This window comes from Agelaius phoeniceus, chromosome 7, assembly GCF_051311805.1.
Source record: "Agelaius phoeniceus isolate bAgePho1 chromosome 7, bAgePho1.hap1, whole genome shotgun sequence".
NCBI lineage: Eukaryota > Metazoa > Chordata > Aves > Passeriformes > Icteridae > Agelaius > Agelaius phoeniceus.
Window position 1 is genome coordinate 26626262 of NC_135271.1, and position 27271 is coordinate 26653532.

Genomic DNA, 27271 nt, shown 5'->3' on the forward strand with positions numbered 1-27271 from the left:
GACGTGGCTCTGCTCTTCGAACAGGTGGAACACAGAGTTCCTGCTTTAACTAATTTGAAGGGCCATGTCCTTTAAAAGTGAAGGGGTGGTGTACTCTGGGATAAGTACAGCTACTCAGGCAAAGCTGCATTGCTTACAGTTTCTCATGAAGAGCATTTATCATGTTAGGAGCATTTATTGTGCTAGAGCACAGCAGCGTGGCTGTATCAGTTGGCCTGTAGCGGCTTAGGTCTGATACAGTTTTGCCGACAGGAATTTCTTTAGATGGTGCTCAAACATCTGCTGTTCTTCCTCCTGGGATGGAAACAGAAGGAGATTGGGATCAGGTTAAACAGTTACAGAAGGTTGTCAGGCTGTCTTGGCAAAAGCTGTCTAGCAGTAGCCATGGGTAGCGTTGCTTGGATTGCAAAGATGGTGTACTGGAGAGATCTAGTGCCAAAGCCTCTACTAGCAGCCTGTAGGAAAGGAAGAGGTGTAAGAAAGGGAAATAGGGGAAGCAGGTGGGAAGGCAGGATAATGGAGGAAGTAGGAATAGTCTGTATTGTTCAAGAGTTGAGTTTGGAAGAAGACAGGAGCACTGTCTTCCAGATACCTTTGGCCTGCAGATGGGGAAAGCTTTCTCTGTTCCCTTGTTGATTTAACAATCATGGGTGTGAGAGGTATCATGACAATTAACTGTACTTTAAGTACAGTTGTTCTGATGTGCTGGATGTCACAGATATCTCAAACATCTCTGCCATGCTCCTTTCCCTGCAGTTTGATTCACCCAGACTCTTCAGCTACCACATTGTCTGCACGCCTTGGGTCTGTCCAGGAGGATGCAGGGAAGTCACCAGCTAGAAACAGGTAAACTAATAATTTCTGAGTGTTTTCTGTTCTGGATGCACTCCTAGCATACTCATTGCTGTAAGACCTGGCTTTCCAGGCTCATTTTTACTGAAAGTGCTGTTTCATGTCTAAGATGGGACATCTCACTGCCCATATGGAGTGGTAAGGAAGAATCATTTGTGTATGTGTTCATGTTAACAAATGTACTGCTTCTCAGGGCCTGTAGTTTGCTTCTGACTTTGTCAAGCAGGAGTAGTGGTGAAGAGGACAGGAGGGGAAGGAAATGGCTAAGAAAAGTACAGTTCTGAGAAAGCTGAAGAAAAGGGAATAACACCTATTTGGTGATGGGAGACAAAAAGACTCAGGTCAAGGAGGAGCAGAGGTGTAGTTTTTGTTTGTTTGCGTGCATCCCCATCTGCTTCCTTTGCTCTTCCATTAAGGTTAATCTTGTTTAAATTACCAAGCTTCCTTAGGCTAAAATCCCTTCATAGATCTTTTTGCAAGAGTGTTGGGATGAACTTGAAAGTGTTCATGAGAGCTTTAGTGTAATTTGTGAGTACTTGAGCTTAATCCCACTAAATAGGCTGGTATTAGAAGTACAAGTAGCTCCCACTTCACAGTGCTTCTACTATGGTGCTGGTTGTAGTGCTTCTCTTATGGTTAAATTAAGGAAATGAAGGTAAGGCAGAGAGGTGAGGAACAGAGTAAAGATAATCCAGATTTCCAAACTGGAATTGGGACATTCAGCAATTTCTTTGCATTGGTGTTAGAGGAATACACAATGTTTAGCAGTTTGGAGGGATCTGGCAGGACCAGTGAAGACAGGGGAACTCAGCTGAGAAGGGTGCTGGGTGTGCTGAGAAGGGTGCTGGGTGTGCCTTTTGGAGAATGGTCTGCTTGCAGCCTTTATTTGTCTGGGTGATGGGAATGGTTAGGAGGAGATGCACACTGACTCTACATCTAAGACCCAAAGATCTCACCTGGGGGAGTAAAATACTGGTGAATAAATGAGTACCAAAAATCAATATTGGGCAAACATGGCAAGGAGTCCAGAATTAAAAGTCCAATGTTAAATAACTGCTGTGACGTCAAGAAATGTCTGAAACCTTGAGGATGGTCTCCTGCTTCCTGATTGAATATACCTCTATTTTAAAAGGCTTTGGCTGTTTGCTCAAATATGTGGTAGTAGGATGGTTCTAATCTTGATCTGGCAGGCCCAGATTGCTTATTCAAGTGAAATTTTAACTCTGGCTGTTCATGGCGTCACCAAAAGTACTTGTTTGTTTGGACATGTGTAATGATGAGGTATAATGTATCTGTTAAAAATTCTGAACCTTTGGAAAACAAGCTGCTGGCTTTAGGTTAAGTGATGTTAGCCTTTAGATCTTCTCAAAGCAGCTGTAGCCATTTCTTTGAGAGAAACTTGACTATTCCTCTTTCTAGAGGAAATGAAGCAGAAAATATGCAGGCTGAGTGCATTTAGAGGCAGGTAACAGAAGTTATGTATTGCTATTTGTTTTCCCCATGGGTGGGAAATGTGTTATTTGTTCTCAGTCTTGGTTTTTATGAAGGGGGGAAAACCCCAGCAGAACAGTCAAATGTTGCAAGCAGGGTTCAAACTGCTCCCTTGCAGGTCCTTCTAAAGGATAAGCATTTCCATGGCAAAATCTCCCTCTCTGTTTTTAAAAAACATGTATATAATAAAGACCCCGATATAATTCATGATGATAAAGACACAGATATGAAATCTCACTGTTCTAACTTGCTCACACCCAAATAAAAAATCTCTGCTGCTTACAGGTATGCGGCACAGTTAAGGCAGATGTTGCAAAACAACTGGCAGGAGTGCTTAGTTATGGACTTCCATGTCAGCCTCATCTTGTGCATTAGGATGCTTTCTGATAAGGTGCATTACTCTGCAGTAATCAGAAAGAAAAAAAAAACAGAAATAGGGTGGCATTGCTTTTTTCATGCCTGGACTGAGCCGCATCATCCATGGAGAATTTTTGGGAATAATTATAGTATGTCTGTTAGCCAGTTAGCAAGTTCTCCAAAGTTACCAAAGTTTTTTTCCAAAGGCTAGAGGCTGGCAACTGTTTTCATGAGATTGGTGCAAGCCTCTTCAGTCAGTTCAGCACTGGCATTTTGAGTTTCCCTGTTGATGTATGCAGAAGTGTTTTCCATTCTCCTTAGAGTGCTCTTAGCACTGATAGGTTACATTGCAATTGCTGCTATATGATGAGAAGTTGCACTCTGGTTATTCAGAGTCTCAGGTCTAGTTGTGGGTTAATGAAACAGAAGGTATCTGGAACTTGTTTGCATTTGTAACTTCGCAATGATAATTGCAAAACTGTGTGTTTGTGCTGGGGTGCACAGCCAAGATTTCCTAACAGCTGTGCTGAGATAAGGGGGGTGCTCCATGTCACAGTACAAGGGGGATTGCCCACTGCAGTGACTCCAGCTTCAGAAAATGGTTTAGCCACTCTGGGGAACAAGTGCTCAAACTTCAGACTCTGCAAGCTTTCAGCCATGTATTTGAGAGCTGAGGACAAGGAATTTTAAATGGGACAAGGAGAGGATGAAATCTCAGTGCTCTGTTACAGGGATCTGGGTGTTGGCCACCCTTGCTGACATTTGTCTTGTCTCCAAAGTGCTGGAGCTTCTAATTACCCAGCATGCCATCCCTTCCCCAGTCAATTTAAATACAGACATGTATGAATTGGTGTGCCTAAACTTAGTTCCAGCTGCTTCATACAAGATCTTTACAGAAGTTTATGCTTACCTTAGCAGTTCCAAAGCAATTCACTTGCTTCCTAGGGAGCCTTTCTTCTGCTTTGACAAGGGAGGAAGCATTAAGCAGTTTGTACTGACAAGAGTAAACAGTGTCCTAGGATTGAACTGTTTTTTAGTATGCTACAAGATAAAGGCCTGCTGTGGTGAAGCACCACACGATGAGTACTTACAATGGAATTGTTCTCTGTCCCCTGCAGGTCAGCCAGCATCACTAACCTGTCTCTGGACCGCTCAGGGTCCCCCATGGTGCCTGCCTACGAGACCTCGGTCAGCCCCCAGGCCACTCGCACTCATATGAAGGCAGAGACCAGCGAGGATGAGCGCAAAATCCTTCTGGTACCTTTCGTGCTTCTCTTTGCCTTGCTCTGTGAGGACAGTGAAGTTTGCCTTCCTTGTGCCATGCAGCAGGAGTATTTTGCTGCCTTTTAAGGCTCTTCTCTAAGCACTCTTACCTGGACTTCTCCTCCAGGGGGAGCAAAGATGGAAAATATTGATGCTGCTTTGGACATTACTGTCTTCCTGAAATAAATCATAGTTTCATGGGGTTTTTGCATTCAAATGTTTACAACTTTAGTCTTGCTAAGTGTGGAGTTGGTATGGTGGCTCTTTGAGTTAAATCTGTCATGGTTGCAGCTGTAATGCAGTGACCTGTTTTTTGTATTTCTTCAAGTTGAGATTTTCTCTTTCATAGGCCACGTAATCAGGAGCTTTAAATGACTGCTTTGAAATAGTTACACCATGATGAATAAATTGAAGCCCTTATAGCTTACTGGGCCAAAACATAACTTGGCCCCTTTTTGTTTACAGAATAAGTAAAAGATTTTATAGAAGGTCGTAATGATGTACTTTTTAAAAGAAAACTCAATGTGCAACCGTGTTCTGTGTAGTCCTATTATCCCTTCCCCCCAGAGGCAATGTTGTAGGTTGCAGTTACTGTATAAATTTCTAAACAGTAAAAAACTGTTTTGTTTCTTTGAGGGAAATAAAGGGAAGTGTTTCCAACAAATAAGGCAAAGAAGTTGCAGAGAAGGGAAGGCAGTGTTTTTCACACATTGAAAGATTCAAGATTGTGCCCCATTGCCACTTTAAAATCAGGCTCGTTCTGTGTTACCAGGTTCTGCCTGCTGTCAGCAGTATGCATTCAAGTGTGCCTGAGGGTGTAGAAACACTAACTCCTGTTTAGTTGCAAAACTCTTTTCCTAGTTCCTGAGTAAATGGATAACCACCTGAGGGAGAAACATATTTAAGGCATGTTTTTATACCACTCAGCTTCACAGATGTATGTTAATGCAGGAAGAAGGAAATTCAGACCTCTGTGAATGCAACTTGAAGCAAGATGTTCAAGTCTCGGGGCTCTTTGTCTTCAAGTTGTTTGATTTTTTTTTTTTGGTTTATTTTCTTTCTTGAGGAAGAAGAGGGCTGGTACTATTTTATTAATGTAAGAGCAGAAGACAGTGTCAACTAATGAAGGATTTTCTATGCATTCCTACTGTTTGTTTAATACCCTTACTGTGTGGAGTTGACCCTCTGTCAGGAGTTGATTTAAAGCCTAACCTAGTCCATTCAGAAGACTAATGAACTTTGTTCATGAAATAAAGGTAGAGAAGGTTGTATGTACACTGGGATAAGCACACACTTCAGTGAACTAGAGGTCAAAATCCTTGAGTTGGAAGGATTTTCTTTGTTCTGCCAATTTCTTCCGTTTACTGTATTCACCAGTTCAAGACAGCTGAACTGTGGAGACTCCAGTTGCATCAGATTGTGTGATCCTGTTGTGTTCTGGTACTGATCCATTTGACTCCATAGGTGGTATGGAAGGGGAGCTGCTGGCATTGGTTTTAGGGGAATACCCAGAACAGCCACTGCTGGAACTGAAAGCAGAAAGCCAGTCCAGCAATAAAATGGAGCATAACTCCTGAGCCTCAGGGCACCCTTTGGAAAATGCAATAATGTGACAGTTAATTGGAGAGCCGAAACCAGTTAAAATGTAATTAAAATTCTGTTACACAAAAATAGAATAAATCAGGCATTTGGGAAAGTGAGCTGCAGTATCTCTTCTCCACACCTTGGGGTGGTGTGCTGCTTGGTCAAAATAGTTCCAGATCCCAGTTTCCACCTGCAGTAATGGCTTGTGCTGTGCTAACTGAGGGTATATATGGGAAGACAAAAGTGGCTAGGGACAGGAAAACAGCTCAGTTTTGATGGAGCACAGCCTACAGAAGAGTTGGTGCACATGTTTAGCAGGCTCCAAAATAAGTTCTAGGTATAGACTGATGTGTTCCATGTGGTGAGGGGAAGAGAGTCACAGATTCAAAAATGGTTATTTGAGTTGGGAGGAATACACATGTTTTTTTCTTAGTGGCCAAAGCTAACAATGCCTAAAGAAGCTTCATAAGCTAGCAGTGCCTAAAAAAGCTTCATAAATGCTGGACAATACAAAACTGGATCCTCAATATGAGATAGTATCCTAGCAGTGAACATTGCTGTGTTAAGTACTTGCTTTATATCTGATCTTGATATTGGACTAATATGTTCACAATGCCTGGGTTGAGCACAGATAATATAGAAAAACTGTCTTGCCAAGGATGATGTCCTCTGTGTTTGCTTACACCTCCTGAATTTAAGAGTGGGTGCAAGGGGACAGTAGTGAGGACATAAGTATTCTGCTGGCAGTACAAAAGGTTGCCTCATCAAAACCCCTGTATCTCTCACTTTGTTTTTTTATTGTTCTCAACTGGATATGAATGGAAGGAAATAAGGAGCTGGTTTTATATCTGTCTGTTATTTCTGTTTGCACTTTTGCATAGGTTATGTTGAATGGCTTAGATTCTGTGCCTGTTTATGGAGGGCTTTTGATCTAGAAGCTGATCTGAAGGCCTGGGTTGATGCCCTTGGAACCAGTGCTGAGATTAGGCTGGTAATTAATTTGCACATCTCCCTGTCCAGGACTCAGTCCAGCTGAAAGATCTGTGGAAGAAAATCTGCCATCATAACAGTGGTATGGAATTTCAAGACCACCGCTACTGGCTGCGGACACATCCCAACTGCATTGTGGGAAAAGAGCTGGTCAACTGGCTCATGAGAAATGGGCACATAACCACGAGGTAACCCTGATGCTTTAGGACAACAGGTGTCCTCTGTCTGTATGGGAGGAGGTTGTGAGTTTGAGCTGATGTAGGGTACCTTAGACTGCAGAGATGGGCCCTTTTGCAGGGAGATGAGAGAGAAAACTCAAATCTCCCCTTTACTGCCTACCCCAGAGTAGGTTCCATTCTGACTCCATGTGCCCCCAAACAACAGGGCACGGGAGGCTGTCTGGTTTGGAAACCAGTATGCGAGGTAGCTGTGGGACAAGTACCACTCACATGGAGAACAGTGCATGTATTACAGAAATTGTCCAAAAGTGTTCACTGCTGCTCCAAAGAGCAAGTGTGCCTCTGGGATCAGAGACCACTAATAGTGTTTGATAGCAAACACTGTGGAGCTGGCAGACTCTTAACCATGTAGGTGAATATAAACAATCTTGTGTATTTAATTATATGATAATGGGATAAAATGGAGATGGTTCTTAAATGTAGAGCAACAGTCCTCCCACAGAGAAGATCAGTATACATAACTCAACAATACTGGAGGAGCACAAACAACATGTCTTAATCATATGTTGGACACCTCAGCTGAGTTCAGAGTACTGACAGTCTCTTTATTTAGATCCATGCATGAATTAGTACACTGTGCTGCCTCACCACAATACTGTAAATAGTGTCTGTTGAACATGGGAATGGAATACCAACAGGTCAAATAGTGCATAGCAAAATGACTCTTCCCTTTTGTAGTGTGCTTGTACCATAAACCATATGTGCTAAGAGCAAAACACAGAAAACCATCTCTATTATACTTCCAGGGTCCAGGCCATTGCCATAGGACAGGCACTGGTTGATGGACGTTGGCTGGAATGTGTCAGTCATCATGATCAGCTCTTCAGAGATGAATATGCTCTCTACAGACCGTTGCAGGTAAAAGGAGTGGGAAAGCTGAAAGATACTGTTCTTCTGGGATTTGGCTGTTGACTAGAATATTTTCTAATCCTGTTCTCAACAGCTGTAGCATGTTTTCTAAATCAAGTCTCCTGTACAGAAAGTAGGGGGGCAGGCCTTTTTCCTTAATGGGTTGAAGCCTAAGGAAATTTCATTTGCCCAGAAAGCTTTGGGGCTGCCCTCTGTGGAGAATGAGATGTTACATGTGGTGCTGCTTAAAGTGAGGGAAAGGCCAGGCCTCTCGTGGTGGACATCTTCCACAGAGGCCTCAAGGTGGCACAGTCTGTGCCTGTGGCAGCTATGTTGTCATGTGCAGAATCTAGAATCTGTGTGCACTTACTGGTGATGGAGACACATTGGTGATCTTCTGTTTCAAAATTCCTTAAAAAAATTCCAAATGGATATTTTAGATATATTGTATTGGTAACCTTCTTCTGATCTCCAGTGATGGAGTAATAAGGAATTCAGTACCTTAGCCACATGATCCAAGTTTGGGATGAGGTCTTTTTCATGCCTCGCAACCAGGACTAGTTACCTGAGGGGAGGCAGGAACTAGTGACCAGAGATTCTGTCCTACTGTACTTCACTGGAATCAAATCTAATGAGGGGTAAGGGCAGTCACTGGCCTGAGAGATTGTATTGGGTTTTTTAGCTTGAACAAGATAGCTCTGTAGCCTCTCTTAGCTGAAAACATTCAGTTTCAGTGAAGAGCCTTTCATGTTCTTCAGCTTCTTACAATGACGAGTGGCTTAGCTATCCCATGGACTTCAGACAGAAAGATTGCAGCCAGTAGCATTTCTCTGCCTCATGCATTTCAGTCATATGGACACAGTCACGTGACTTCCCTTGAGATTGCTCTGGGGTTCATCTGATACCTCAACTAGTCAGCTGTCTCAGTGTCCTGGTAAAAACTTGCTCTTAACTAGCAAGTCCCTATGCATCTCTATTTGTAAGGTGCTTATGTTATATGTTTAAAGTAATTTCTTGTTCTCATCAGCTGGAAGCACTGTTCCTCTGGACAAGAGTCTGGAGAAATGGTGTTGTTGACTCAGTTGCTTGCTGCACTCACTGCAGCCAAATGCATGATGATGATAACTTTGTTTTGAGGTGCTTGGAGGCATGAGGAAGGCTGATGGAAATTACGTAGGTAGTCTCCAGGTTCTCTGACAATCTGGCCAGTCCTTGCTTTGACACAGTAGGCCCAGCTAGAGTCCATCTTGGATTGAAACTCTTGGGGCTACATTGGTCAGTTAAAGAATTGCTCCAGTAACTTAGAATTAGGCTCCACCAAAAGCTGCGCATGTTGGTTTCTGGGTGAAGGATAAGGCTGTCACCTGCCTTGGCTGGAGACAGCAAGCTTTCAAAGCTGCTTACCTGGATGTGATGACAGGAAATGTGCAGTATAATAAACTTGTCCTTTAGTGCCACTTAGTCACAATTTGTTTAGAAGCAGAGTGTAGGCAGAGACTGGGAATTGTAAAGAAGTACTAGTTTCTTGTCCCAAGGAATTCCTACTTGACACCAAAGGGGGTAACTCTATGACTAACTTGGCTCAGCCCACTGAGAGTGTCCTCTGATTTTTTAAAATACCTGACCTTCATTTGTGGCAGGCTGCTTAATATTTCAGCAGAGTTGCACTTTAATAATTTTTTCCCTTCCTTGTCTTCTAGAGCACAGAGTTCTCAGAAACCCCATCTCCAGACAGTGACTCTGTGAACTCTGTAGAGGGCCACTCCGAGCCATCCTGGTTCAAAGACATCAAGTTTGATGACAGTGACAACGAGCAAATTGTTGATGAAGGGGAAGACAACTCAGCCAGTAAGTTTCACCTGAGTCTTGTTCTCACTGTGCCTTCTCCCCTGTTGTCCCCAGTCCTTCAGGACTTGGTAGTTTAACCATGTCTTGCTTTATCTGTGTGTGTTTCTGTGTGTGCGCTTGGGGCCGTAAGGATCTAAGAGAGCTATAGCCTATCTAGTCTTCCACTTTCTCACAATGGATACGGTAGTTTGAATTTACTGAAACTGGTAAAGCTTCATACTTTTAATGAAGGAAAAGTATGTAAACTGCCTTCTGTTTCCCAGGCAGACTTCTGCTTGATTTAGGCCCTATAGTAGTGCACTTAAGAATGTCCAGTATGTCAGCATGCCCACATGAAGAAAAGATTAGAGATATGAAAATACTGTATTCCTGTATTATTGCACACTGGTCTTTATGTATTAAAGACAATTTTTCTCCTCTCTGGTACCCTCATAATACCCATTTGAACCCTTCTCCTCCCCTGTATCTTCCCCCTCACCCAACGCTAAAAGACTCCGCCAGCCCTAGCAAGCGCACTTCAGTCAGCAGCTTCCAGTCCACAATGGACAGTGATTCGGCCGCCTCCATCAGCCTGAACGTGGAGCTGGACAACGTCAACTTCCATATCAAGAAGCACTCCAAGTACCCACATGTGCCCCCTCACCCTGCCGACCAAAAAGGTACGAGGTAGTCACCAGCTGGAGTTGCACATGATGGAGAGCTGGCCCTAATATTACTGACTTATTTGGACACTGCTTACGTGGCTGTCTTACAGAGGGGAAAATATGATATTTAACTGGCACTTGCTTGCAGTTTTGGTGTGCTCACCCCTGAGGAGGCTCAATAGACCTGTTGAAATGCCTTCTCTGCAGAGTGTGTAACTTCCCCTGTGACTTTCTCTTTGCCATTGAAGCAAAGTCTCTTGCCCATGCATAATAGACAGATCCACCTATGTTCTGGCTAACTGGGGTGGAAAAATAATCCACACATAAACCAGTTTGATACGTGACTCTACAGTTGGAGATGGAACTTAAAACAGCAAGCAAGAAATAAAACCCCAGAGAACAAAAGAACAAGATTAACTTGGAAGAGTTCTGTGCTGACGTAAAATTGTACCTTAATAAGCTTACATTTTCCAGAAGAATCTTACTGATAAACAAGAAGGCCTAACTTAATCCATATACATAATATTTCTTCAAAAGAGATCATCCACTTAAGTAGGAAGAAATCAAATACTTGGTGTTGAAGGCTGCTTTTGAAAGGATTTTCCCCTAAAGAAGTACTAAATTGAAAGACTCTATAAGCAACATCTTTATGGAAGAAATAATGTGCCTGCATGTTGACAACTGCATTCTCTAAATGATTCAAGGCCTGTCTGAAACTGAGGCTTGCCACTGGCTTGGGTCTAGTATATTTATTTGCTTTACATGCTGGGTAGTAGTGGCTGTCTTTGCTCTGCTTCCTTACATAAGGCTACATCAGCTTTGTAGACTTGTTTCTTTGGCGGCTTCTAAGTAGTTTCTTAATTATGTAGTTTCTTAATTTGTTTCACCCCACCCTTTCAGTGCTTCTGACTTTAAAAGATGATCCAATGTTAAATAATTTGCACTCTTAATTAATTCATTCTTCTATAAAGTCTAACAGATCTCGTGTTGCTATGAATCAGAATGGAACAGCAGCCTTGAGCTTGCATACAGATGGCATATTCTGAAACTGAAATGGTCTCTAAAGACAGTGAGGGAGGAGAAGCAGTCATAGCTGACTTTCCAAGTGTGCTAGACATGTGAGGCAGAATGAGACAAATTAGAGGGGACATTTATTGATGCCTACTGTAGTCACCTTTTGTTATTTGCTAAAAATATGTCTAGAAGGAAGGAATTCTAATTGCTTGTTTTCTGCCAAAGAGAAAAGCAGAACACTTTCAAAAGTTTGAGTTGATGTCAGATGATCCAAAAGTGGGTTGTCAGCACTACTGACACCAGCTCATTATTGGTTCCTCTCAATTTGTTTCCAGCTGATGCCCTAATCAGATGAAAAGCTAATGCATCTACAGGGAAGGAAAGCTGAGAGGCAGATATACCAAAGAATTCCTTTTTGGAAGGAGGGGTGCTGGATTAAATGAGCTTGAAACAGGCCCAGGTGTGCTGCTGTATCCAAGGAATTTGCAGCTGTAGCAGGTTTTTTTTTCCAGTGCGTGATGACAGTAAAGTAGGCAATAGTAAGTTTGGCTCTGCCAAATGTTCAAGGACTTGTAGGGTCTGTTTGTCTGGTTTCAGACATATTTCAGTCTTTTCTCTTTATACAAGGAGCAGTACATAATGAAGGGGAAATGTAAGAGAGCCTCTTGCTCTTGGAAACTGTTGACCAAATCAAGGCTGCTCAGAGCAGAACTCTTGTGAGTTCTTGTGAGAAAGCTTTTAATAGTGGAGAGCTCAGAGAAGATCAGTGGAAAAGGCAAGTGGAGAGGGGACTGAAAAGATAAAGACTTCTGCCTTTGAATTGTGTATGCTGGCAGCACTCTGATGTCCTTGGTGAATCTCTGCTGGTGTTTGGTATATGTTCCTGAAACTTGTGGTCTCTTAACCAGGTTATTCTGTAGGAGTGTAATTGGCAGTAGAAAACTGGTAGCAATTTCTTCCAAGAGAATGGATTTCCCTTGAGGTGATAGTACCAGTAATAGGCCCAGAACTGGGATAGGGTGGAATTATCATGGAAATGCACTGTGGATAGGTAGGTATCCTGCAGCTTTTTGAGAAATCTGTATCTGCAAATACAGAGAAGTTAGTGAACCTTTTTTTATTTTGTTTGTGAATTTTATAATTCCTGGCATGGGAATCTCTAGAGAAAAGACCTAACCAGGAAGGAACAAATTAAAATGAGTGACAATATCTTGAAGAGCAAGAAACACTTCTTGGCAATAGACAGACTGAAACTTTGTGGGTAGCGAGGAGGGACAAAATTCTACCATGAATGCTGTTGTGCTTAGGGTAGTGAAATACATGACTTCTAAAACTTGGTTCTGTAAATATTAAAGTCAGAGGCTTTATATAATAAAGTTAATATGAAGATTTTCACCTTGTTTTTCTGATTATCCTGGCTATATTCAAGAAAAGATGCCATCTAAGATGCTAGAATATCACAGTGATTAGACAGACAAAACTGGATAGTTAAGCATTTGTGTAAAATAGGTGGTTATTTTAAGGCCAGAGTTCTGTAGTTAATCAGTGACATGAGGTGTTTGCCACTGTCAGCATCAGTAACTTCCTTGTGACTGTTATGGACACACTTATTTAGCTTGATTGTGTTGGAGTTTTCTCTTGTCCTTAGACTGGGTGACAGTGACTTGACTTCCTTTGAAATAATGAAGTGAAACTGAAGATCCCTCCCACCTTCCTTTTGAAGCTGTAATTTAGTTTCCTTAGGACCGTGTAAATTCCAGTAATTGCATTGTGGAGAGGACTGTCAATAGAAAACATCAAGTGCTGGAAGTTCAGGTCAGCTTTGATCTAAGCACTTTGTGGGTTTCTCAAATGATTAAGGAATATGCAATTTCCCAGAGTCACAGAGGTCAGCTGCTTTGAAGCAAGGGCCGTGATGTATCCACCAGCTGTGATTGAGCACAGAGTGGTTTGTATATACTCTAATGGCAGAACTTCTTGTGGTGTTACAGGCTGACTAATGTCTGGTGTTCCATGAAATTTGGGTGACTCCAAGTTAGCTGAGAATAGTGACTCATTTATAGTCACTATATCATCTGCCTAAAGACATAGTATGTATCAGAAGGGGAAACAAAGTAAGATTATTTTCTGCATTTAAATTGGGAGATGAGATTACATGATAAATTTTATATATGGGGTTTAGTTGCTGTTTTTGAAGAGATGCAGTTAACAGTGTGCGAAATTATATTTTATAAACACCTTTCCAGACAGATATTTGTGATCATGGTACCAGGTATTTTGGGTATTTTTGATGCTTGAAAGTAGTTAGGAGGGGGAAAGAGAAGATGATTTGAGTAACCATATGCAATTCCTTTTAAGTGTTGCTTGCCAAGACTCAGTGTGCTGTTGCCAGGAGCCCTTTTGGTTCTTCTTTTGAGAAGGTGCTTGGGTTTTCAGGTTATAAAATAAGCTACAGGAACATTTCCCCGTCCTCCTTCCTCATTTTGTGGAGCATGATGCATGTAGGGATGATGTGAGGTAAGAAATGTGCGTGTTAGCCACCCTAAACCATCTCGGACTCACACTTACGTTATCTGTCTGAGCTAAGAAGGGGTATGGTATCTTACCTTGTCAGCAACTTCCCCTGGGAACCAATCAGAAGTGAAGTTATGGGAGCTGAAGTTGTATTGAAAAGAATAATAGAGTGGTTTGGGTTGTAAGGGACCTTAAAAATCACCTAGATGAAAGAACCTAGATCATTACAAATCTAGAAGTGACTTGGAGGTGCTACCTGTGTCTGTCCACAGCATAACTAAGGTTAGGATTCAGCTGGGGATAACTTGTGCTTTGGCTTGCCAGACCTAATTTAAGGGTGTTTACAGTAAGAACTGATGCCCTGAGGCTGTTGCAAGAGGGAGAGGGATGGAGGTGCTAGTATACATGCTCTTGTGTAGGTAGAGCATGATGAGGCTTTCTCTAGATAGTGAGTGAGTGAGTGAATGCTGGGGGTGGGCCAGCTTTTATAAAGCAGTAGTTTATTGTAATGCTGAACTCTTAAACCAAGAAAGAGATGAAAGGGATCTCAAATAACCAGGAATCTACAAAGGAGGCTTGTAACTTCTCTTTGGTTCACTTATCCTCTATTGAGTATTTGCAAACAAGCTCAGATATTTAAAATGGTGGCATGAAAGGGGTCTCCTGAGTACTGCTGCTCAGAGCCTTGTGATTGTTATGTTCTGTCAACTTTCTGTTGCTTTCTGTCGGTGTCTGAAGCAGCCTGGCTTTGTGTTCTGCTTGTGATGGGTCTGGAGCATTGTCAGGAAAGATGATAAAGGCTTGGCTTTGGGCTTCAGGTAGTTGTGCTGTATAAACAGTTGGGCTACTGCTCTTGTTTTCTTATTGTAGAGTCCCTTTTTGTATAAGTGAGGAGCCAACTAAAGGCACAAGAAGTAATGGCTTCTGGAAAAAACAAGCTTTTTGTACCCAGCATGAAAGATTAAGATCTTACAAGCTAAATGAGGATAGTAGGTGGAGCTTCATCCTGTTTCACAGATATCACAGAATGTTCTGAATTGGAAGGGACCCATCAAATCCACCTTTTTAGGTGAATGGTGCATACAGGGATTGAACCCACAACCGTGGCATTATTAGCAGCAGGCTCTAACTATATTTCCAAAGTGTAAAGTGATCTGTCTCTTGCTCTGCTTTGTTTCTGGGAGTCCATCTCTGTCAGCATGGATTCCTCAAAACACTTTGACCTGTTCTGGACTTGAGATTTTCAGCTCTTGAAAGGCAGGCTGTCTTGTTTTTGCACTGTATATGATAAACCTTATGGCTGGTCTCTCCCTCAGTCTGAGATGGTTCAATGGAGTGAGTGCCCAAAATGGTTTCTGAAGCTGCATTTTTAGACCTGAGTGAGGAGGCCATTCCCATGGTGTTTGATCACATCTTAACATATTTGTGTTCAGGTCTAGAAAAGGGTGGTCTGTGTCAGGTGGAAAATGCACTCTTAGTTCAGTCTTGGCTCGTGTCTACTTTGTTTGTTTTGTTTCTTCACGTTAGTAAGCACTGTTTTCTTGTCATTGTAGAATTTTTGATAGAACAAGAATGAGATGATATTCTTGTCTTAACCACTCAGCAAGCTGTTGCTAAATTGGTGACTAAACACTTGGATGAGTAATGCTGCTTCTTCTGGTGTGGGTGTGTACATTATAATTATATGGCCACACACACCAGTGTAACCTGTCCTTTTTTTTCTTTTGTCTCCACCTATATCCCTCTTCTCTCCTTCTTTCAGAGTACTTGAATCCTGAAAACGGAGGGCAGCAGATGTTCTCTATAAGTGACGCTTTCATTAAAGGTAAGGAAAAACTTCAATTGCTGCTGTTATGTGTTTTTTAATATAATGATGGAAATTCCTTAATACTCCTCTAATAAAGCACTGACCCTTTCAAAATATTTACTTGACAGTAAATCTGAACTTATTTGTGGCAAAACTGATGTATAAACTATACTTTGACTTTTTTGAATGCACTTTCAAGCTTAAATTTCTTTCACTTCTCAGATTCCTGCATTCAAAAAGACTCAATGAAAAGCTTTCACTTTCTTTAAAAATGACTGTAAGTGAGAAGTTTGTTCACGGTTTCTACACCAACAAATTTATGTAACCAATTTTTAACTTCCTGTGCAAGCAAATGAAGATGTGATACAATTAATTGCACTTCTTCTACAGAGTAGCTTAAAGCTTCTTCTCTTAAATCTTTCTGGGTTTCTTGTCATCACAACCATAGTCACTGCCTCTGAAATGAAAGGCCATTGCATGCACTTATGAGTTTTTAAACCCACATGCTTTCCGGTATCATGGCCAGATGCACTTATGGGCTTTTTTATTCTTCCCAGTTAATGCTATTGATTTTGATGCCCTCAGAAGAGGAGGAAATAAGGGAGAAACCCCAGTGTCTGTCTAGCCTGAAAAATAGTCTTGGATTAAACTGGTGTTTAGTTTTTAACTGAGCTTTTGCAGAAGGAAGGAGGAAATCAATGTAGGTTCTATTAATCTTCTACATAGCTAATTTTGTACGTGAAGCATCTGGAAGAAGTTAATTGTTATTTTTTAGGAGTCTTTTTCTTCAGTAGTCCTCCTTGGATTGCTATTGTCTAGATTTTGCTTAACACTGAGGAGTTTTAAGCTTTATCTCTGAAGGCTTACATACTTGCTTGAAGAACATTTATACACTACTAGTATAAATGAATGACTTATAATATCGTCAGCCAATGTGGAAGTTTATTATTTGCCTCTATAATATCATAATAACTGTGCAGGAAATAACCCAGTAACTCTTTCAAAGCACGGACTGTGCTGAAGTAACCTCTAATTTTGGTACTGCAAAACAGAGAACAGTTCTAAGGTGTTACGACACAATATAGTAATTGAAAGTGTCAGTCTCCTCTCATACTGAGGACCTTGACATCTACCTTAAACTCAGTACTTACTCAGTGCTTACTAGGACTTATGTCTTAGTAAATTCTTTCCTTTTTGAAGCAGCCTTTCAGAAAGACACCAGCATTCATCTGTGACCTTACATTAACAACGTTTGTTTGTCTCTTGCAGAGTCGTTATTCAACAGGAGGGTGGAGGAGAAGTCCAAAGAGCTCTTATTCACACCCCTAGGCTGGCACCACAGCAATCTGGATCTGCTGAGAGAAGAGAATGGGGAGAAACAAGCCATGGAAAGGCTGCTGTAAGAAACATGTAGAAAAAGGAATTTGCATATCTTGAGTAACAATTTCTGAAGCCCCTCTATTCCACCAACTTTAAGTGGGACTTGAGCTACAGTAGGCAATACAAGGAAATAATTTGCATTAAGGACACAGCATTTTTACATGTATTTTGGTTGTTTTTTTTAATCTTGTGTTGTTTATATATAGTATACAGGACTAAAGGTGACTGTAGAACATTCTAGGCAACTGTTTCTTCAGAGAACTTCTACATTGTAAATGTTAAGATATTTACTTCAGCTAATCCTTGCACTGTATTTTTATATTTTTTTAATGAGAAATCTATTTATTTTGCCTTTTTTATAGGTCTGCTAATCACAACCATATGATGGCACTGCTTCAGCAGCTTCTCTACAACGAGTCCCTGTCACTGTCCTGGAGGGACATTATTGTTCCCGTGGTCTGCCAGGTAGTTCAAACGGTACGGCCGGATGTCAAGAAGAGAGATGATGACATGGATATCCGCCAGTTTGTCCACATCAAAAAAGTAAGTTTCAAGCAGTGGATGTAGGGAAACAAAAGGGTGCAGCTGTTGGCAGTACACCTTGTTTGAAGAGAATAGTCCCCTTTCCACTGCCCCCAGCATATTCAGTACTGTAATTGGATCGCCTGGCCTTTGGATGAGGTGGGATTTGGAAAAAGTTGCACAGAGGGAACTTGGCATGCTGTGCAAAGTGCTTTAATGCGCTGGGGCTGACCTCTTCTTTCAGGCTGTGGGCTGCAGAAGGTAGCAAAGAGTAACACCACCTCTGTAGTTACTTGGTTCATTTTTTGGTTTCTGCTTGTTTTGCTCTTGAATTGGAGATATACCAAATGCTGGATAAGTAGCTTGCAGGACATGGTGCAGCAATCTGTTCCCTTTACCTATCCATTATGGAGTATTCAACTCCTCCCATGCCAAGTACAATGACTTTCTTCAAGAGCAAAACTTGATTGTTATGGAATGGTATATCCAGTTCTGCCAGATGGCCCAGTGTTGACACTGTTGAACTGTAAGTCTGGAGTTCTGGCATGCAAACTTCCTTCTGAGAGTCTGATGTGAAAATAGCATCCAAGGAGTTGTGTGACTGAGGACTGAAGATTTGGGCTTAGTTTTCTTTGGCCAAATTCACTTCAGCAGTACTCTTGTTTGAAAGCCATATGAGATTTGAGGAGAGCCTTATGATTCTGGTGGTAATTCTGTGGCATCTCTTCAGGCAGCACTGCTTGTTCCTGCTGCTCCTGAAACTCCAGTTCAAAGAGCAGTTGTTCAGAGCTGAAAGCTCTTCATAGCTGTCTGCTATTTTCACATGCTGGTAATATGAATGTCCTCTGAAACATATTATTCAGAAAACTGTTTCATGCTGCTTATTATGCCTGAGATTGCCTGTTACTGCAGGCACACCAGTCAATCAACTGTTTGATGTGTTCAATTGGTAGGTAGAGGGTTTTTGTTTTTCTTTCTTTATTTTATATTTTTTCCTCCCTTTGCTTACATTTTTTTTTGTTGCTAATAGAAGTGGCATGTGCAAAGCTATGTGCTTCTCATGGCCTATCCAAATTAGGTTCCCTTGTCATGTGCTGAAGTAAACTGGTTTAACAAATAAGCATCTCTTGGGAGGGGTGTAGAAATCCTAGAACCCAGTACTAGTTTTCATGTTGTCCTAAGTTTGTCAGGTTTTAAAGGGGAAGACTTATGTGTCCATCATGACTGTATCTGATCTTTCATCTGGTAATTGAGGGTGTAGCTGAAGTTTGTACATCACCTACAAGAGGTATTCTGTGTATTAGCTTTACTGCACTACAAGATGTGGGAGTGTATGACAGTTCTAAAAATGTTCTTTGCTTTGTTAGATCCCTGGTGGAAAGAAATTTGACTCCATGGTGGTGAATGGATTTGTTTGCACTAAAAATGTGGCACACAAAAAGGTAATGCAGCTTGATTAATCTTACTGTAATGCATGCTGTGGAAACAAGGGTGCTCTGGCTTGCTTTTTGTGCCAGGAAGCTTCTCTTACCACCTTGGAGGTTTGTGAGCTTTCTCTGTTTGAGCCCCCAAAAAGAATGGCTTTTATGGCTTTTAAAGCATTTATTTTCCAAGCTGTTTTGTTTTATAGCTCAGAGATTTTAGGGGAGAAACTCTCCTCATGCATGTATAGAAAAACCTTTCCATCCCTACTACAGCATGAGGCATCTAATAACTATCCCAACTTTTAGGCAGAAAAAGGCATTTGTGGTTGTGACTTATAATAGTATAGTAAAATGGGTCTTTAAGGCAGGAAGGCAAGATAGAAGTGAACTGCATGAATCAAGTGTATCAAGACTTTGGGGCTCTTAGCAGGGACTGGAAATCCTCTCTAGCGTTGCCTGCTTATGGAGAGTTCCTATGAAATTCCAACAACTGGGTGTAACAACTTCAGAAGAAGGAAGAATGTGTAATTGTGTCTGCAGGGGGGGATAGCAGAGACACTTTAACAGGAGGTGGGGGTAGCAGGGACCAATCATTGGAAGTCTGTCTCTTTTTCTTGTGTACTTCGTCCTCTCTGGGTATTTATATTTGTGTTTTAACTATTTTTGTGTCTTTTTTAGATGAACTCTTGCTTAAAAAATCCCAGAATTCTTCTGCTAAAGTGCTCAATTGAGTACCTCTATAGAGAAGAAACAAAGTTTACCTGCATAGAGCCTATAGTACTTCAGGTGAGTGTATGCTTTTGTTCTTGGTTAAAATAACCCCAACAAAACCATGACCAGTGCAAATTTTTTCAGTGTGTAAGGTGAAGTTCAATGAGTGAGATTGCATAGAAAAGAAAGAACTTTCCTCTTCTAGTAAGCTTGCTAAGAGAGCTGCTGCAGTAAATATAGTACAAATTTGTAGCCTTGCAGTGAGGGTTTTTGTCCTCAAGTTACATGTCCTGAGAACACGTGAGCTTTTGATTCTCACAAGGCAGCATTTTAGAAAACTTTTCTTTTTATTGAGACCTTCTGAACTGTAAGTTCCTTATGCAGTATTAGAGCTAGATAAGGTTTAGGTGTGTGAAAAAATACTTGAAAAGTTAATGTAGGTTAGGGTTAGGTCACACCCATGTTATTTTTTGTCAGGCTTGAAAAAATGGAACAGCCACCAACCTGATGAACTAGAAAATGTCTCTTTAAAACAGGTGCCCTGCCCCTCTGAGTAGGAATGTGCCTTAAAGATGAAAACACTGAAGTACACACACCTTTTCTTTATGACATGCTTATAAAATACTACTGATAAACTAGTGTCGTGATGTAGGAGTAGGAGAATGTTCACAATGGACTACTGATGGTGTTTTCTGGATAGCTCTTTTTCCCTGTTTCATAGGAAAGGACAGTATGTAAACAAAGTGAGAAATGATAGTAAGCATTAAAGTGGGTTTATTTTCCAGATGGCTTTGCAGTGGTTCAGTGCTATTCTTTGTTCCTCTGCAGGAAAGGGAGTTCTTGAAGAACTACGTACAGCGGATAGTTGATGTCCAGCCCAATTTGGTCCTTGTTGAGAAGACTGTGTCCAGGATTGCCCAGGACATGCTCTTAGAGCATGGAATCACTCTGGTCATCAATGTCAAGCCGGTGAGCATTTCTGATCAGAGTTAGACTTGGCCTTGTGGTCGATTTCTAATGATTCCTTGTAGCAAACTCCCTGCAGAAAGCCAAGACTTGTCTTATTTTCTTCTCTAACCAAATGCTCTTTTCCAAAAAGGTAAGACAGGGGAATCTGGAGAGTTTGGACTTTGATAACCATTTATAGGAAATCATGTGTGGGTCCTCAGCTATTGCCAGAGAGCCCCTGTCCCTGTGAGGCAGGGTACAGACAGCCAAACAGAGAGTAGCTGTGGGGCTTGGCTGAGCTCCTGGCAGAGCCAGCATTATGCTGACTGCACTGTACCTGCTGGAGGTATCTGGATCTAGTCAAGTGAGAAGTTCCAGGCAGGGTACAATCTCACCAGAATTATTTACCCAACTGTGTTTCTAAGGTTTTTGTATATTGGGATATGGGTTTGTGGGACTGGGTTTAACTCAGAGTTTGCATCTCAGTGAGAAGTTTTATGGATTGCACTGGTTTAGATTTGTTAAGAGCAAGATAAGGATGCCAGTGTCCTCTTTGCATTGCAGATTCTTACTGCTCTTTCCAATTTTACAGCAAGTGTTAGACCGGGTAAGCCGGATGACTCAGGGGGACTTAGTGATGTCAATGGATCAACTGTTGACCAAACCACAGCTGGGGACCTGTCATAAATTTTATATGCAAGTTTTTCAGTTGCCCAATGGTGAGTAAAACTTGATGTGCCTTAGCCTATGTGTGTGAAAGGATGAATGCTTTGCTCCTTTTTAAATAGATTTGAACTGTTGTGATCATGTATCATTCTGCTCATGTATGAGTACTACATGTATCATTTTATTTCTTTTACTTCTTGTAACTACAGTGAACTGCCTGTGTAAAGTATGATCTTACTAAGAAAAAACACTCTATAGTTTTTAATTAGACTGATTTCTTTCTTCCAAGCTGTTTTTTCTCTTCCCACATGCTGTAGTTTGTCTAGTCCAGTTAAAAACAGGAAGGATTAATTTCAATGCAGCATCAGATTTCTTTTGTCAGCCAACTCTTGAAAAGATTACAGAGTGGAGATTTCGGTCATCTGTCTGGGCACCATCCTTACCTAGAAAAGTAAAGAACTTTTCTGCATTGAAGTTAGAGAATCATAGAACAGCCTTTGTTGGAAGGGACTTCAAAAGATTATCTGGTTCTACCTTAACAAATCCAATCAAAATTTGCCTTGCTGCAAGTTGTGCACACTTCCCCATGTCCAGTCCTTGTGCACCTTTAAGAAAGGTTCCTTTTTCTCTGTAACTCCCCTAGGCAGTGGGAGTCTACAAAGGAAGGAAGAAATGCTGCTTGACAGGTTACCAGTGGTACTGGCACACATAATGCTGTGGATGCAGATCTTTGTGGAGATGCAGTCTTTGCATCTCTTCATAGAATCGTAGAAAGGTTTCATTTGGAAGAGGCCTTAAAAATCACTTAGTTCTAGCTCCTCTGCCATGGCAGGAACTAGACCTTCCACTAGACCAAGTTGCTCCAAGTTCAATCAAATCTGTCCTTGAACAATTTCCTTTCCACTTCCTCATTGCCCCTTCCAGCCTTTAATGGCCCACAGAATGTCATGGGCTTTTGACTTGTAAGGATGAGTAAATGTGCCTGGAAGGGAAGTGATTCTTTTGCCCACTGGTGCAGAGTCTACAATGGTCTTAGAATACTCTGTTTAGGTCAGGATGTTCCACATGGCCTTGACTTTGACTTTATGATGGCTTGTTTTATAAAACAGGAGAAGATTTATAGCCAATGCTTTTTTGCTTTTTTTGTTTCTTAATAAATAAGTTATTTCAGTACAGTAATATGAATTTTTGCAGCTACCAATATTACTTGCTCTTAGTCTCCTTTACAGTCTCTTGGGTGTGTGAGGTATCTAAAAGCAGATTAACTGTAGCTGTCATCCTAACTCCCATGTTTTATTTCTAGATCAGACAAAACCCCTCATGTTCTTTGAAGGGTGTCCCCAGCACCTGGGTTGCACTATCAAGTTGTGTGGTGCTGCAGAGTACGAGCTGGCTCGTGTGAAGGAGATCCTGATCTTCATGGTCTGTGTGGCTTATCATTCCCAGCTGGAAATTTCATTTCTTATGGATGAGTTTGCCATGCCCCCTACTCTCACCAAAAACACTTCCTTTCACTCCCTTATTGAGGAGCCAGGAGATGAAAATGAACAACAGAACCTCTTCAATGGTGAGGACTTCAGCACAGCAGTCAAAGACATAGAACTAGCCTCTGAAAAGCTGCCTGTAATCTCTGAATCAGTGTCCGCTGATGAGGTCAGTTTGCCTGAACCAAGGGGTGTATTTGACAGAGGTGACCAAGAGAACAGCCAGCTGGAAACGGTGTCCTCCAAGCAGCAAGAGCACCACAAAGTGGAGTCACCATTTGCAGTGCTCAGCTCTGTACCTCATGCAATACCTGAAACATCCCCACTGCCCCTCCATGGCATGGACCAGCACTTGGCCACTCTGGATAACCAGGCACTAGAGCCTCTTCCACAGGCAGATGATTTACAGGAATCCAAGAGTCAGATGAGAGTCTTCAGAGACCCTCTCCAGGATGATACTGGTTTATATGTCACGGAAGAGGTAACTTCGTCTGAGGATCGTCTCAAAACTTACTCTGCAGCATTTAAGCAGGAGCTGAAAGATGTCATTCTCTGCATTTCCCCAGTGCTGATGTTCCGTGAACCATTCCTTTTGACTGAAAAAGGCATGAGATGCCCTGCCCGGGAATACTTTCCTGAACAAGTTTATTGGTCTCCTCTCCTCAATAAGGAATACAAGGAGTTGGAGAGCAGAAGGAAGAAGCAATTGTTGCGGGATTTCTCTGGACTACAAGGGAGGAATGGGAGTGTCCAAGCCAAGGCTATCCAAATCTTACCTTCTCATGAGTTGGTCAATACTAGAATAGCAGAGCATCTACGTGATAGCCAGAGCTTAGCCAGAATGCTGGCTGACTATCGGGCCAGAGGAGGGAGGATACTCCAGAAAAGCACAGATCCTTTTGCCCAAAATAAGGATGTATCTAGTGTCCCTACTGGAAAAACTGGGAGCAGAACTGAAGAGGAGGAGAAGGGACTGGCTCAGAGTGAATCCTCATGGTCTCATAAGGTAAGATTGAGTTGTGCTGCTCAAAACTTAAGTGGCATCAGTTTCTCATGTATAGAGAAGCTGTAGGATCTCATATTAAATCACAGGGGTTGTTTTTTGTCTGTTTCTTTCTGTTTCATTATGTTTTTTTTGGGTTTGTTTTTTTGACTGGGCCATAACTCCATTTTAGATTGTGGTACTCTGCAATCATTCAGAACAAGAGACTGCAAAATGTCTCTGAGAAATGCACAAAGTCAGCCCAGAATCAGTTTTGCCTGTTTGACTGGGCTGTACCTAACTGGTTTCTGAAAATGAGTCCATGAAGAGGGAGCAAACCTTAAAAAGTTTCTTAAACAAGGAGCTTCCTTACTCCTTGTATTTGGTTATTTGTTGAAATGTACTTTCATTTTCAGAGGGCTTTATGTCATGGAAACAGCAGTAGGCTGTAATTACATTGAAGTACTTGATTGATTGTGAAAGTTTGGGTGGTCTGAAGAAAAGTGAGAATCACATAATGGAAAGGAATCTTACTTGAGATTTCAAAGCAAGGGAGTATGTGTTTGTAATAAAAATATTAAAGTTTTGGTAAACTGCCATGAAAGTAACCAACTTGGATCTGAGGCAAAGGAGATCTTGAGACTTCCTTGAATTGTGAGCTGTTTAGGAAGAATGTCTGTGAACAAGATTAGCAGAATTGATCTGTTGAAACAGTCAACATTTTGGTTCCTGAGCCAATCAGCCCTTGTGTTCATGAGCAGAAGTCACTTTTTAATTGGCACTTAAATGTAGATCTCTGTAGCTTTACAAGCCATAATCTTACAAACTGTAAGAGTAGCCCTTGCTCTGGATCAGACTGGCTGATGCTGTTTTAAATTTACTCAGTGATCAAAGACAAGTATTTGGTAACATCATAGTTTTGTAGGGTGTGGAAGGGAAAACAGCTCTGTTCCAAGAGCAGTGTGGTACATCTCTTCCCAGAGAATAGAAAGATGGAAATCTTTCTATAGCCTGAATGAGTAACTGAAGTATAATATATTGGCAGAGTTTTGAATCCAAGATATCCTACATCATACAGTAATTTAGAGACTCTGGATGTTTGTCATGGGGCCTTTGTTGTTTTTTGTTTCTCTTGGCGTCATTTCCACAGAAATATGTGCATGTTCATTGGTTTCCTTACAAGTGATGTTGTTCTAAAAATGGCACTTAGCAATTATACATAGTACAGGTTTACCTGAGGCTGGGAGATAATGCCAAGTTCATCTGTTCAAAAGGAGAAAGCAGATACTTGTCTTTGAATAAAATTACTCGAATAGAATTTTGTCAGCAGAAGTTGTGTGTGAATGGAGGTGTCTGTAATCACTGAATGAGTTGTTTTCTCTCTACTAGGTGGATTGCCTGAGTCCAGTAAACCATCAGAGGCTCTGTGTTCTCTTCAGCAGCTCTTCTACTCAGTCCAGCAATGCTCCAAGTGCCTGTGTTAGCCCCTGGTATAAAAACTACTCCTCTACAGCTTGGATAGTTGCTATTCTTTCCTTCCTAAAATCAGAGTCAGTGCCTGCCTCATGGCAGTATTTCTTTGAGGAGGTTGTGCTTTCCTTGGTAGGTTGTGCTCATCCTGTAACAGGAACTTTTGCCAAAAGACTTTTGTCTTGCCTGGTCAGTGAATCTCCAGCAGTATTGCACGACCTCTGTAATACCCAAGGCATGAATGAGAAAGGCCAGCCTGAAACCTAAATGCTTGAGTTGGTGTTTCACTGCAGAGTAATGTTCTGTGTGGGGAGCACTGCATGCAGTCTTGTGGAGAAGAGTTAGTGTAAATGGACACAGGGCAATGTCTAAGCCCAAAAGGGAAGCTTGTGAGAATCTGGGAATACTTATAGATTGTATTATCCAACAGTGGCATTGGAATATATTGCTATCTTTATCGTACTATAGTCGTCAGTATTAAGAGCTTTATTTCCAGCTTAGGGGGCTGTAATTTGCTAATTGTATGCAACTTATGACACACTTTTATCTCTACTAAACAGGACAGGTCTTGGTGTTTAATCGTGTTTAAGCCTAGGTGATTTTAATCGTTTCACTTAGGTGAAAATAAAGAGATGGCCCTCTTACAGGGAAAGGTCTAAAGATCCTGTAAAAGCTTAGAAATGAACCAAAGATGATGGTGATATGCTCACTAAGCAGCAACAATGAGAGGATGTAAATTAGTGAAGTTGGGGATATCTGAATTATGACATTTAAACTGATACACAATTTAAATGACTTGATCACCTCAGGTTCTGGGGAAAGTAAAGTTGCTATTAAATATGCTAGAAGAATAAGGATTTCTTGAGACTTTTTTCATGTTCTGGATGTACCCTTTTTTGTAGCTGTTTAAACATTAGTGCTTGAAGCTTAAGGATGTTTAGACTTCTGTGCCTAGATATTTTGGAAATAATCTTCAGAAGTGCAGTTGAGTTGTACTGGACTTTTAAATGTCAAGTTTAAAGTTGTTCTAGTAGGACTTTGATCTCATTATTAGCAAACCTGACAGCAGGGATCTAGGAAGGGTAGTCAGGTGGAAAAAAAAATCTTTGAAGTTATACAGGGCTGTAAACAAGCCAGCAGTGGGTGTAGATCTCTGCTCCTAAAGGCCACTGCACAGCTAATGGTGATGACATCCAGTCTCTAAAGCTTTTCTTTCTCTGCTTTAGGATTGTGACCATGGAGTTCTATGGGAAAAATGACCTAACTTTAGGGATTTTTCTGGAGCGCTACTGTTTCAGGTAAGGAGGAATTTATTCTAATTCCCTCATGCTCACTTGTTACAAGCAAATACATCCATTGCTTTCCTATTTTGGCCCTGTCCTTCTTCCCTTCTTGAGGAAGTGAAACAGATTATGAAACAAAGTTTATAAACTTATAAAGGCAAATGTGTTCACATAGCCCTTTCTGTAGCATTTAGAGTTTGAGGGCCAAATTAAGAGCCTGAACATGTATTCCAACTGTCTGCTTTTCAAGACAAGCAACTGTTCTGGTCACAGTTTTCTGAGGTTCCTCTTTAAAAGTTCATACAAGTGTTGGCTAATACTACTGATTCATTTAGTGTCTCAGAGTAAGGCTTTGTCATATGTGCAAGGCGGCCAATGTAAATGGTCCAGAACACTTTGGGCCCTGGAAAAGTACTGTGTCATTTATTTCATCTTATAGAGGTGCAAGTTGTTATGTTTCTGTAATAACTGGCGCTGTCACAACCCCGTGCAGAGTCTCAGCAGGCAGTGAAGCTGGATAGGTAACCTGCTCAAAAGACAAGCCTTACTCTGTTCTCTCCATTGCAGTAGCAGAAGGCCCTCAATGTTCGGCCTGCTGGAGGCACAAGTATTTCTCCTTGTGGTGATCAGTGAGAAGGAGCTTAGCTGTCCAGTTTTAAATTCCTGCTTCTCTCTGCTCATTAGGTAGTGTCTGCTAAAGTGAATGCTTCTCAATCTCCATAGTTTCAGTAACTAAAATTATTTATTTTTTCACTTGAGCAAGGAGAATCTCAGCTTTTTCAGGCCCTTTCTGGTTTTGAAGAATATCTTATCTGGCTTTGGTACCTCAACAATTCAGCTTTTATTTTTCTGGTATTAGTCTTTCTTCTGTGACTTAAAAAAACCCTATCCAAATAAAGGTCATGGGGCTTACTGTTCAAAGATGTTCTATGACAGTGTGTTGCTTACC

General features: G+C 41.4%; 1 protein-coding gene across 9 annotated transcripts in view; it reads left to right on the plus strand.

The window, feature by feature from the left end:
• PIKFYVE (phosphoinositide kinase, FYVE-type zinc finger containing) overlaps positions 1-27271 on the plus strand; it is a 63779-nt gene that overhangs the window by 15806 nt on the left and 20702 nt on the right. For 8 of the 9 annotated variants that reach the window (XM_077181340.1, XM_077181342.1, XM_077181337.1 and 5 more), the window contains 16 exons: positions 757-846; positions 3819-3957; positions 6568-6725; positions 7523-7634; positions 9326-9473; positions 9965-10132; positions 15408-15470; positions 16722-16851; positions 17195-17375; positions 18722-18796; positions 19457-19564; positions 20318-20458; positions 21030-21156; positions 22407-23593; positions 24959-25059; positions 26266-26337. In XM_077181340.1, coding sequence (XP_077037455.1) covers positions 757-846; positions 3819-3957; positions 6568-6725; positions 7523-7634; positions 9326-9473; positions 9965-10132; positions 15408-15470; positions 16722-16851; positions 17195-17375; positions 18722-18796; positions 19457-19564; positions 20318-20458; positions 21030-21156; positions 22407-23593; positions 24959-25059; positions 26266-26337 — 3000 coding nt within the window. The remainder of the gene's footprint in view (positions 1-756; positions 847-3818; positions 3958-6567; positions 6726-7522; positions 7635-9325; positions 9474-9964; positions 10133-15407; positions 15471-16721; positions 16852-17194; positions 17376-18721; positions 18797-19456; positions 19565-20317; positions 20459-21029; positions 21157-22406; positions 23594-24958; positions 25060-26265; positions 26338-27271) is intronic. The other variant, XM_077181343.1, reaches the window with a different exon arrangement.